The sequence below is a fragment of the Martes martes genome (assembly GCF_963455335.1).
Source record: "Martes martes genome assembly, chromosome: 11".
Classification (NCBI taxonomy): Eukaryota; Metazoa; Chordata; class Mammalia; order Carnivora; family Mustelidae; genus Martes; species Martes martes.
The window spans coordinates 55,223,152-55,236,596 of NC_137899.1; the positions used below are offsets into that span (position 1 = coordinate 55,223,152).

The 13,445-nt window shown below is 42.6% G+C and overlaps 1 protein-coding gene across 2 annotated transcripts in view; it reads left to right on the plus strand.

Moving 5' to 3' along the window:
* Window positions 1-13,445, plus strand: part of DNAH11 (dynein axonemal heavy chain 11) — a 331,865-nt gene that overhangs the window by 209,565 nt on the left and 108,855 nt on the right. For both annotated transcript variants that reach the window (XM_080818899.1, XM_080818900.1), the window contains exon 55: window positions 5,413-5,574. In XM_080818899.1, coding sequence (XP_080675025.1) covers window positions 5,413-5,574 — 162 coding nt within the window. The remainder of the gene's footprint in view (window positions 1-5,412; window positions 5,575-13,445) is intronic.

Here is a 13,445-nt window from a genome sequence, read left to right on the forward strand (position 1 = left end):
ATGTCCATTCATGTTTTCTGCCCATTTTTAAGTTGGATTATTTGCATTTTTTGGGTGCCGAGTTGATCAGTTCTTTATATATTTTGGATACTAACCCTTTATTGGATAAATCATTTGAAGATATATTCTCCCATTTCATAGCTTACCTTTTTTTTTTTTTTTAAGTTTTGTTGGTTGTTTCCTTCTCTGTACAGAAGCTTTTTATTTTGATGAAGTCCCAGTAGTTTATTTTTGCTTCTCTTCCCCTTGCCTCAGGAGACATATCTAGAAAGAAGTTGCTACCTGTGTTTGCTTTTAGGATTTTTATGGTTTCAGGTCTCACATTTAGGTTTTTAATCCGTTTTGAACTTAATTTTTGTATGGGGTGAGAAAGTGGTCCACTTTCACTTGTTTGCACGCTGCTGGCCAGTTTTCCCAGCACCATTTGTTGAAGAGCCTGCCTTTTTCCTATTGCATCTTCTTCCCTGTTTTGTCAAAGAATAATTGACCATATCATTGTGGAATCATTTCTGGATCTTCTGTTCTCCTGATCTGAGTCTATTTTTATACCAGTTACATACAGTTTTGATCATCACAGCTTTGTAATATAACTTGAAGTCCAGAACTGTGATGCCTCCAGCTTTGTACTTTTCTTTTTAAAGATTGCTTTGGCTATTCAGGGTCTTCTGTGGTTCCGTACCAACTTTGGGATTGTTTGTTCTAACTCTGTGAAAGATGCTTTTGGTAGTTTTCACCTCACACATTTTAGAATGGCTACCACCAAAAATGAGAAGTAACAAATGCTGGCGAGGGTGTAGAGAAAAGGGAGCCCTGATACACTGTTGGCAGGAATGTCAGCTGGTGCAGCCACTCTGGAGAACAGTAGTGGGGTCCGTAAGAAACTGATGATCGCAGTACCCTGTGATCCGGCAATCCCACTTCAGGTGATCGAACTAAAGGAAACAAAACCATTATCTCATAGAGGTACCTGCCCTCCTGTATCCACAACACCATTATTCACAGTAGCCAAGGTACGAAAACAGCCTAAGTGTCGGTCAGTGGACAAGGGGAATAAGAAGATGAGAGATATGCACACATGCACACACACACCTGGACACAAATAGAAAGGAGTATTTTCAGCCTTAAAAAAGAAGGATATCTTGGGGCGCGTGGGTGGCTTGGTGGGTTAAGCCTCTGTCTTTGGCTCAGGTCATGATCTCAGGGTCCTGGGATCAAGCCCCACATCAGGCTCTCCGCTCAGTGCGGAGCCTGCTCCCCCCTCCACTTGTGATCTCTGTCAAATAAATAAATAAAATCTTTAAAAAAGAAGAAGAAGGAGGAGGATATCTTGTCATTTGGAACAGCATGGATAAATCTTGGGGCATTACACAAAGCGAAATAAGCCAGGCAGGGAAAGTGAAAAACTACATGGCATCCCTTCCATGTGGGATATTGCCCGGGAGTAGGGGAAATAAGCACCAGTTGGTAAAAGGGCATAAATTGCACTACTGGGTATTTACCCCAAAGATACAGATGTAGTGAAAAGAAAGGCCATCTGTACCCCAATGTTTATAGCAGCAATGGCCACGGTCGCCAAGCTGTGGAAAGAACCAAGATGCCCTTCAAAGGATGAATGGATAAGGAAGATGTGGTCCATATACACTATGGAGTATTATGCCTCCATCAGAAAGGACGAATACCCAACTTTTGTAGCAACATGGACAGGACTGGAAGAGATTATGCTGAGTGAAATAAGTCAAGCAGAGAGAGTCAAGTATCATATGGTTTCACTTATTTGTGGAGCATAACAAATAATATAGAGGACAAGGGGAGATGGAGAGGAGAAGGGAGTTGAGGGAAATTGGAAGGGGAGGTGAACCATGAGAGACTATGGACTCTGAAAAACAACCTGAGGGTTTTGAAGGGGCGGGGGGTGGGAGGTTGGGGGAACCAGGTGGTGGATATTAGGGAGGGCACGGATTGCATGGAGCACTGGGTATGGTGAAAAAACAATGAATACTGTTATGCTGAAAATAAATTTTTTTAAAAAAAGGGCATAAATTTTCAGTTACAAGATGAGTAAGATCTAGGGATCTACTGTGTAATGTGGTGACTACAGTTGAAAGCACTGTATTGTGTAATTGAAATTTACTAGGAGGGTAGAACTTAAATGTCCTCAACAACAGTGATAATAGAGAATAAACATATGGGTTGATGGATGTGTAAATTGACGTGATGGGAGAGTTTTTTTTACACTGTCTAGGTGTATAAAATCATAACGTTGTACACTTGAACTACCTTAGAATTTTGTCAGTTATACCACAGTAAACCTGAAAAAGTAAATGAGAGATAACTTAACACCTTTTTTTAAAATCTTTGTTTTTATTTCTTAAAAATCTTCTGCTATTTTAATCTCCTGAAATTAAGAGAAATACAATAGCAAAATTATCCAGGATGATTTTTCCCCATTGTAACGTTCCTTGAGGTGACGACTCACGTTATTTACCTGAATTGTGGAAACTTTTTTTTTTTTTTTTAAGTAACACAGCATGGAGTTGATGGAGCCCTATTCATGCTTCAGCAGGTGTGAGGAGGGCTTTCATATATATCAGTATGTTTTCCTGGTGATGCAGGGAGGTAACTGTGATCTTTTTTGGAGATGTGGGCAGTTCAGTATAATTAAGAAATGGGCCTGTTCTCACATCATCTGTGAACAGGTTGCAGGGGTAGCATTCCATCCCATGATCACAATAAACGTGGAGACCATTTTAGAAAAGGACAGAATAACCACCAATTTCCAGACATTAGGATGGGCTCTCAGAAAAATCTCACAGAGGACTACTGTCAAGGAAGCTGGATGGCAGGAGAAATTCTGTGCTAGATTTCTAGCAAAACTAGAAATTACTGAGTAGTGCATTGGGTCAGTACTTGCACAACTCAGGTTTGGTGTGGTTTTGGCCTTTCCCTTCTTAGGAAGTACTAATAACCGAGCATTTCCTATAAATTAGTTCCCAAGACCTGTTTTAAAGGATAGAATTTAGGTTATTCATGATTATCTAATTTATTTAAAATCCTTTCAGTTTTTCATTGTCACTCTCTGTATAGAAAGAGACTAAAATTCTGTGGTATTTCACCCACTACAGAAGCATGAAAATGGTAAGTGTTTCATTTAAATATTCCCATAGAAAATTTTCAACTAGAAGGTTGTAACGGCGGGTGTCTGAGTCACCTAGAGGTCTTGTTGAAAACAGACTACCAAGCCCCATCCAGAGTTTCTGATTCCTTAGGTCTAGATTGGGTCCAAGAATTTGCTTTTCTAACCGGCGCCTCATAATCCTTTGAGAATCATTGACGTCCTGCCAACCGCCCTCTGTGTAAAAGGTAGCTGGCATTACGAGGATCCTTATTTAAGTCATAATAAATAACACAGGGAAAGATGTCTTCAGCTGTAAAATTGTAGGAAAGAAAAATAACTCTTTAATGAGGAATCTGTATTATCTTTCAGCAATGAAGTTATGTCACTATATTAGCTCAAAGTATTTTTCCTTGAGGCTTAAACACACATGGTTCAGATACTTTCTTTTCTAACAATTTCCACAGACCTGATAGTGTGCCAGTAACAAGAAGGGAAATGCAGTAAGTTTAGAAGAGATGGAAATATTTCAGATCTCAAAGGATGCTTTTTTTCCCCCTTTGCCTTGGCTGTAATTATCTATAAATGAAGCTTCTAAAATTGCCAGGAATGAGAGAGAAATTAGGTGTGGAAACCAAACTTCTAGGACAGAAAGAAATATTCAAGTATGGTGAGAAAGGATAGCTGGTGGGACAAACCTAAGATTACTGTGATGGAAGTGAAAAGTCTACATTGTAACTGAAGTTCATTAACACAATACATGCACTCTTAGAGCAATTACGCAGTTTGTAACTAGACTCGCGTATAATGAATACATGATCGGTCAGCTTATGTATTGTTAAACATTTTAAATATTAGGATTTGTCTGTCAAGTTTTTCAAGAGCCATAGTATATAAAATAAACATAGTGAAAACACATGTTAAATAAGATATTATATGGCTTCCTATATGCTAGAGATTTTTAGGATGTGAATTTTTTAAATGTTCTAAGAAAAAAATACCATGCTTTTTTTTTTAAAATATTATTGCTTCTGCCCTTTTTTTTAAAAAAATTATTTAATTTTTTATTTGACAGAGAGAGAAATCACAAGTAGGCAGAGAGGCAGGCAGATAAGAAGGGAGAAGCAGGCTCCCTGCTGAGCAGAGAGCCCGATGTGGGGCTCAATCCCAGGACCCTGGGATCATGACCTGAGCTGAAGGCAGAGGCTTAACCCACTGAGCCACCCAGGTGCCCCAAAAATACCATGCCTTTTGAAAAATCATTTCATTGGTTGCCCCATCTCAAAGGGTTAGAGACTGAGTTGAGAGACTTCCAAGCTTTGTTTTCTCTCAAGTCCATGCCATTTCTAGAGAAGAGGAAAGCAGGATGGTTGGCACTCTCACACCTTAGCCCAGCTGGCATCACTATTACCCCCCAGTGCCATCGAGTCCACAGGAACCTAGGAGAGAAGGGAGAGGAGGAAAGGAGTGCCTCCTGAACACCCCCTTGTGCTGCCACTTCACATAGGGCGTCTCATCTGAGAGCCACGTGACCCTCAGAGATGCCCAGACAGGACCCTCAGACCCCCACAGCCCTTCGTCACCCCACACTCAGCTTGTGGACTCCGCCACAGCCAAGCTCAGGCGCTCCTGCCAGATAGAACCCTTGCATCACGACAGAGAGTATGGAAACATAATCAGAAGTAAATTAACTCTTAAATCATCAAATGCACTGAACTTCACTTTTAAACCAGAAACTTAAAATTTTCTCGCCGGAAGCATGTATAAACTGCATCTCTTATTCCCTTGAAAAGGCAAAGAATGCAAGTGGATTTATTTTAAATGAAAACAAAGTAAACCTTCAGGATGATACAAATTGTTTTTAAGTAAATGACAAAGTTTTACTGGACCTGATAAATTACAGAATGGAAGGAGACAGAAAGTGAAAGTATTGGTGTTACTTTATCATGGTGATTTGGTTTGGATATTTGTTGTCTATCGCTATTCTGTTCCTTGTGTAATAGAAAAGAATACGTTTCTCACTCTTAATGATGATCCAAAATGTTTTTTAAAAGGAGAGGGGCCAGCTGGAAGGAAAGTACACGGCTGTGTTTCTGAGTGTTCGAGGGGGGCAGCCACCTGGAGCAGATTTATCCTTTGGTTAGCAAGGAGGTCATCGTCGCTTCCCCCCTCTCTAGTGCTTTAGGATAGCTCCATGTCATGCTTAGCTATGCTCCTTGCTTTCATTGTCTAGGACTGCGATGTAATTCTTGGCTCACTCATCACCCTCCCCTTTCTGCCCTGCCCCCGTGTCTCCACAGATCATTCTGTGTTTCTCTCCCGTTGGTCACACGCTGAGAGGGAGAGCTCGGAAGTTCCCAGCCATAGTTAACTGCACAGCTATTGACTGGTTTCATGCGTGGCCGCAGGAGGCTCTGGTCTCAGTCAGCAGGAGGTTCATTGAGGAAACCAAGGGAATTGAGGTATGCCGAGTCAGCCTCTGAATCTCTCTGTCTCTCTGTCTCCCACACGCGCGTACACACACACACACACACACACACACGCATATTCACTTGGACCAAAGGTCCTCAAGAAAGAAGTAACTTCCACAATACATCTCCTACAGAAAAGCTATCCCTTTTATTAGAGATAAGATCATCTTGGTTTCCATTCTATGGAATGTGGTAGTTGACCTTTTTGTACCAGGTTGAGATGGTCGTGCCCACAGGCAGCACACACAGCACACAAAGGGTCCCAGTCTGGTCCGTAGACTGAATCACCTGAAAGCCAGGATCATTACTTCCTTGAATCATAATAGGGTTTGCTGAATACGAATCCTTCAAATCTACAAACAAAAAAGCAGCCACCCATAGTCATGCTGGGCTTGATCTTAACAAAGCAAGGCAATGAATTGTGATATTTTTTCTCATTATGGTATGGATGAGTGAAAAATCAGCCCCATGAATTCAGCAGTCACTAACTCAAATAATGCATCCGCTTCTTTGTTTTATGGGTTTATGTTCTATAAATTAGGTTTGTCATTTGACTGTAATGAAATTTGCACAACCAATTACATTTTTAAATGGTTGTCTGAAGTTTAAAAAAGCACTTCCAGCGCACTTCCCAACTCAGAGGGGAAAGGAATGCAAACATAAAGGTATCGTTGAGGCTTCCTGGAAATGAAAATTTTTTGGTATCTCATGCCTGCATGACTAGATAGCTTGGAAAGGTGGTGGTTGTGGACATTGCCCAGGGCGGTTTGTCTTCTGAGTGCACTGAGTGATACAGCTAGCATGGGTCAGACATGGAAAGTGATTCTCAGAGCCAAAAATAGAATAGCGGCTATGTAAGGAATGAGGACTGCTTCCCTTTGAAAGTGTCTCGTTAGCAGAGACAACCCCCTCTGGCCTCCCTTCATCCCAAGAGCATAACTGTCACTTCTCCAAAGAATCCTGTCACATTTTGTTGAATATTGTATCTGTTGGTGGCCGGGTAGTTAGAAATCTGGGCATGGGGGTGCCTGGGTGGCTCAGTGGGTTAAAGCCTCTGCCTTAGGCTCAGGTCATGATCCCAAGGTCCTGGGGATATACTTGCGATCTCTCTGTCAAATAAACAAACAAAATCTTAAAAAAAAAAAAAAAAATCTGGGCATGTTTGCACACTTACCTAATTATTTGTGTGCAACTAGTGTTATTGCTTATTTCTTATTTTTATGGATAGCTGTATTGTAATGAGGTTTATTGTCTTTTCTGAAATGTCCATTAATCTACTTAGATGCTGAACTGATATGCAGCACCTAAAACCTGTATATATCATAAATGCTTTGTGACGTTTAAATACTTCTACTTCCTGTCCCCTTTTTTCACACACCTAAAACATTTCTGTAAAGAAATGAAAAAAAGGGGCGCCTGGATGGCTCAGGCAGCTGAGCATCTGCCTTCAGTCTGGGTCAGGATCCCAGGGTCCTGGGATCGAGCCCCACAGCCCGGCTCCCTGCTCAGCGGGGAGCCTGCTTCTCCCTCTCCCTCAGCCTGTCACTCCTCCTGCTGTGCTTGCTCTCTCTTTCTGTCAGATAAGTATAATCTTTTTTAAAAATGAAAAAAAAAAAAAGATTGCTTCTGTTTCTGGATGTTTTTTCCACATCCAGAATGTTTTTCTTTTGCCCGTCTCAATACTCAACGTTGGATGCACTTCCCCGGACCTTTAAAACAATGGCAACTAGCTTTCTGGCTAAAAAATGAAAGATAGGAATATATTGTTGGATTTTTTTTTTAAGTGATTTTCACTTTTTCCCGCTGGTCAGGAGACACTGTGTAACACTTCTTAAATTGGGGGAAATGGATATAAATTTGTCCTCATGAGTAGGTAAGTGGAATCGTAGACACTCCCAGAAGTGGTTAATTTCTGTGTGAGCCCCTGCTTTCCCCCTTCACTGCATTTTCCTGAAGAGCCAAAGGAGCCCCACTTAAATGGAGACTTACCACTAGCATCAGATAAAGTCTGCCAGAAATATTTTGTACTTCAAAATCTGAAAACACATTAAATATGACAATTAATAGTGACAGTTATTAAACCACACATTTCTCAAGCGCTCACCAGGGTCACTGCATTACTGGAATTATATAGGACCTTGTTTTTTTCTCCTCCTTGTTGTGAGAAGGGTGCAAAATACTAATTTATTACAGAATCAGTATGTTCCCTTCATAATTATGTTTTAAACAGTTCATTTGATCCCACGAGGGGTTTGCTGAAGACCAGTGTGCTTCATAGCTTAATATTAATTTCTCAAATGGGAGGAACCCAAAGCTAGGAAGTAGCATGGTTTCACTTAGTGTGTTTGGCACGGTGCTTCTTTAAGTTTCTTGCCTTTGCTTCCCTGGTGCAGACTTTGTCCTGCCAAGTCAGGTGCCACTTGACAGTTAGTGAAGCCGAGGGAGCTTTGATCCGCCAGTGACCATTGACATCTGCTGGATGAGGCAGGACTTGCATCCTTTTAAGTCCAGAGCCGTCCCGGCAGGTGCTAGGCTCTATCTCACGGTGTCATGACGCCTCCTATAGGATGCCGATTGTCAAAGAGGAATTTTAAAAGTGCTTAAAGCCATGTCTGTTGAGCTGAATGGTGCCTGCAAACAGCTCAGCCAGATGATTTTGTCGCAGTGCCGTGTGCTTATTTAACTTTCCCACCTTCCCGATGGGTTGCTCAGGAGCAAGAATTATCATTCAGAGTGCAATGTGTCTGTCTTCTTCTAAAAATGTGTGGTGCCTCGTCTGCAGAGGTCAGAAAAAGCTTTTACATTTTTTTGAATGGGCACTAATTCCATCGTTTCCTTAGTTAGAATTTTCAACATCAAGACTGAATGGTAGCTGTATCATTTAGGCCCTTCTCAGTTCTTGACCTTATTTGCTGAAGGTGAGGTAGTTTTCCAAGGTGACCCCCTTTAGCCCCCGAGGAAGGATTTGTGAAAGGCAAGCGGTGTTGTGTGTGTGGACATCCGCTCTTCCAGCAGGACGCAGCTGGCCCCCAGTTGATAGCTGGCAGGTGACTACACTCGTTCAACCCTTACGTATCAACTTGGTGTCAGCATACGCTCCACACACCTCGGGTTTGGGAGTGCAGATGGGGGCATGTGGGGTGAGAAGGGAGAGAAGGAAAGGCGCCCTGGGTATCCCCAGAAAAGGTGGGAGAGACGGGCGTTAGAAGATAGGTGGTGGTGTTGGTTCTTGACTCAGAGTGAGTAACAGACACCCGGGAGAGCTGGGGCTGAGGAAAGCAGAAATCACCAAAGGGACGTGAAAAGGTGAGACTGTGACTGCGGAGTGAGATTTGCGCTGGGAGCCGAGCGAGACGGAGGACCCGTTCTTTCTGAGGATATCGGCCGCCTGACAAGCTAAAGTTCTCTCTCCTTTGGATATGGCACAACTGAATAATTCCGTAAGTTGAATAGCCTCAGCTTTTTCAGTGAAATTCATTAACTTCCCGTTGCCTCCACTTCCTCAATCCAGAGCTTGCGGCAAGATCTGGTAACAGATGAATGGCGTATTTTACTAGCATTTGCCAATCCGATCAGGAAAAATGCCCCCTCAAAGGGGAAAGTTACTTTACGGCTGTACGTGAAGACTGATCCCTTCAGTGATTCCCTGGGTTTTTGAAATGGTGGGGACAGTGTGAAGAGTAGTAAGCAACCCTTTGTTAGGGATAGGTATGTTGGCAGTGTTTTTCCTACTGACTTTGAGCACAGTTTTGTCTTTGAAATACAAATGAGGATGGCTCAATGTGAATTTTGAAAGTAGAAAGCCTTGTGCAGTAGAAATTCTGCAAATTTGAGGGAAATGTCCTCCTCATGAGAAGTACTGTAGTCATTTTAAAAGTCAGGACGGAAGCAAATGCAATCAAATTTATCCTGAAACTGCCTACACCTCTAACCGGCTTAAGCCTCTGTTCAGACAGATGAGGAAAGGCCCCCGTGGCTGTTAACATCCCCCTTGTTCTTCAGCCTGCCTTTCCTGTGCATGCACACCAATACACGGTTCATCACGCATTTCTTTCTCTGTGTCGATTAATCAGATGAAGAGCAGAATTGCAAAAAGCGGTAGAATGCCGCTTTCCAGAGTTTTTGCGGTTAGATAAACTTTAGGAATCCCCTTCACCTTGAAAGAAAGTTCCAGTTATCATAGCTGCCTGTAAACCTGGACTTGGTGTTAAGCCCAAAGTCGAAGTCAGTCAAACGGAGGCCTCACTCCCTCCGAATCATAGTTTTGTGGCTTTTCGGCCTCACCAGAACCGGCTACAACATCTGCCTTGTCCCACTGGCTCTGGGAGGCGTAGCTGCCCTTTACCTCCTGGCCCCCGCCGTCCTCAGTTGCTTCTTTGTGTGGATGTTGTGTCAGAGGCCAGGGAGGCTACCTTTTCAGTGACTGGAAACTCTTCTTGAAGATGGCTGGCTTCGGCTGGATTTGATATTGCCTTTAGCCTTGGAGAGTAGCCTCTCCAATTAGAGACAAAAATTTAAAAACATAAGCAACCTAACAAAATGCACTCGCCAGGCAAAGCAAAAAACAAAAACAAACAAAACAAAACGGAGACACCAGTGTGTGGTTCAGGAAACTGCCGGGTGCCGCATTTAACACTCATGGCTGTCCTGTCTGGCGGAAGTCATCTTCCTGGGACCAGCACCGGTGCAGAGGGGCTCATCAACTCTACTCACCACCCTTCTAAGGAGGGATCCTGGACTTCCCAGGTGAGGGGATGGGGGACTGATATCATGGCACGGGATCACTGTGAAGGTAAGGGCCCCCTCAGCCCTTGGACGCCAGAACCCACAGTCTTAAATCCTGCTCGGGACTGGTGAAGAGTAGTAGGACTGTTCTGGAAAAAAGAATACAAGGAAAAAAAGAAAAGAGACAGACTCAAAGGAGCGCCAAAAATTTAATCTTGGATTCTAAGGGCGGGACACAGTGCAGGGAATGCTGTCCTTTGCCCAACTACACAGAACTGGGAAGGTACCCCACGTCCCAGGATTCAAACCCAGGATCCCCAGCGGCCTCCAGAATCTTTTTTTTCTTGGAGGGAATCAGCATTATGAGGAACTTAGGAGAAGTGCTCAAACGCAGCACTGCTCATTTCACGTATCATTACATTTTCTTTAATAAACCAATTTTACAACCACAGTATCTAATTAGTCTCTGTTATTGAGCACCCCCAAAGGAGCGAAAAAGTACAAATAATGGATTCTTAAACCCAGCAGTTTGGAATTACTATAAAATAACAGATATTAAATGTGTGTGGGTTTTTGTATATCACTTAGGCTTCAATAGAGCTGTAGAAAACAAACATAGAAATAATTCCCAAGAACAACTTTCAAGGAGGACTGTAGGTATAGGACATCCCATGTTACAACACAATCCCAAGTTAAACTTAAAAAAGAGTTTTCATCTCCATCCTCTCTGGTCCCTCCTTTTCCCTTTCCTGGAATACAGAGCTCCTGAAAGTCCGAATTTAAAAGTACGGACCAGTATAGTCTTGAGACCAGCCGCCCGAAGGTCAGGTGTGAGATCCCGCAGAACTCAGGGTGTTTGATTTGATTCGGTATTGGCCTCCGGTATTGGTTTTCGTTTGAATTTTGCGGTCTGTCATTGTCAACACCAGGGCCGCACTGAGCACTTGCTTTAAGAGTCTGGTGGCTGGGGTGGGGGGCATGCTGAGGCGACAACTGCCACTACTTCAGAACCATCACCCCAAATAGCAGACTTGTCTCTGCGTTTACAGGGAGCCCAGCGAGAGAGTCAAAATGAAACCTCATTCTAACTGTGAGGGAACAAGCCACTTCACGCATGTATCCATTGACGCATCGGCTGCAACATTGTTTTCCGGGGCATCTCAGTGGAGAAATCTTGGATTTATAACCGTGTGATATTGGCACTTTGCTTATTTATATTTTTGTTCTCACCATGATTGGCTGCTGAATGACGACAGAATCGGACCCCCTGGTTTTCCTTAGGGGACCCAATGTAACGGGAGGGACAGTCTCCGCCTGCATCTCTAAAAACGAAAAATACAGCCTTGCCTTCCCTCTCTGCAGCAGCACCCACAGCCATATCCTCCCCGCACAACGCCCCCCCCCCAAAAAAAAGAAAACTGGAGATAAATGAATGGCAGAATAAATAATTTATGCTAATGAAATTACTGCAATTAGTAGTTCTACAATGACCCTTTTAAAAGCCACAGCTGTTAATGTCAGGAAGTGCTGTCACTACTGACCTTATCATAAGAGAAAGTGACAAATTGAGAATGCAGGGAAGACCAGTCATCAAAGAGGTCTGTTCTGGAACGATTAGAGTTTTCTGAAAAACAGTGTGAATTACAACCAGCTGCTCCCTGGCTCTGCAAGTCTCCCATGCTGTGCCATTTTGTTAAGCCCGATAACAATAGTTATTTTGCCCCATTGAGACAAGTTGTCTCGGGCCACTTCCAGCTCTCCCGGAAACCACTTCTTCCATCCCAGATTTACAAATGAAACTGTTGTTGGAGAGAGCTTTTCAGGGCAGCCTAGGAACCTCCTCATAAGGATCATGGTTGGGTAGAGGCCAGGTCCTCCCCCACCGACCCCTGCCCCACTGGAGGAAGGTCGTTCTTGGCCGGGGAAGTATTTATATGTAGAAAGACATGTGCTCACTTTTGGTTCGTTAAAACAAGCTAGGACAGGAATGCGTTTCTATCCATGTTTATGTCGCAGGGAGGGTCTTTTTAAAAAGCCCGCAGGGCAACTCATTTCTGTGGGGTTCTGGAACTTCTTAGATGTTTACATTCTGAGTCCCCTATTAGGTAACATACACACATGTCTCAGATCTAGAGAACAAAGTCTACTCAGGATTTGCATCATTCTATATATACCTTTGGCTTTAAAAACATTATTTCAGTCACTGGCGAGGTGGATTTTTGGGATGCACAATGATCATATATATATGTACTGGAAACCCTCTCCCGGATTTTTCATGAGGTGGGAAAGCTAAGTGTTTAGACATTGCTCGGGAGCAGTTGCTTTTCACCAACAAGAACTGGCCTGTCTCCTCTCAAACCCTGTTTGTAATATTAATGGTGCAGGTTGGAAACGCTGCATCCCCAGCCGCTTGTGTGCAATTTTCCCAAAGACATCTGAGCGTTATTGACAACACTTTGGTAAATTATGTGTGACTTTCCTAAGAGTTGGTGTAGCTCATTTAATTCATATTAATTGATTTTTAGGCTTCCCTTGATTAATTGAACCTGGTTCATCTTGTACAGAATGCAATAAATAATCATTAAAATGAGGGAGATGTGACTCCACAAATTAAAAAGTTAACTACTTCAGAAGTCATAGAGGACAAAACAGAAAGAATGGGGGGTTCTCTACTAAACCTTCTAAGGGAAGTTACTCAGTTTTTTTGTTTGTTTTCTGTTTTGTTTTGTTTTGTTTTCCAAATGAGAATAGAAATGGTATTTTTCTCCCAGAAGCAGTGACTTTCATGCCTTACCATCCTGTTTATTTCTATATGGGTTCTTATAAAACTGTATTCTTCAGTTTCAGTGTGTGTCTGTCTGTCTGTCTGTCTGCTACAGTTTAATTTGAAAGCAACACCAAAAATCTTTGTCAGAGTACTGTGTCTCAATTTCTCCATTTTTTTCTTTCACACACTTGATAGATAAAAATCACGTTGTGAAAGCCGTGTTTGTGTTATATGTTGGCTTTTGGGTTTGGTATGTCAAGCGCATAAAAATCCTTTGCCCTACTTGGCAAAGCTGAATGCTTTATTGTTATCTCTCTAATACTGTGGCTATCTCTTAGAGATTAACAAGTCTTCCCAGATCCTCCTGTAA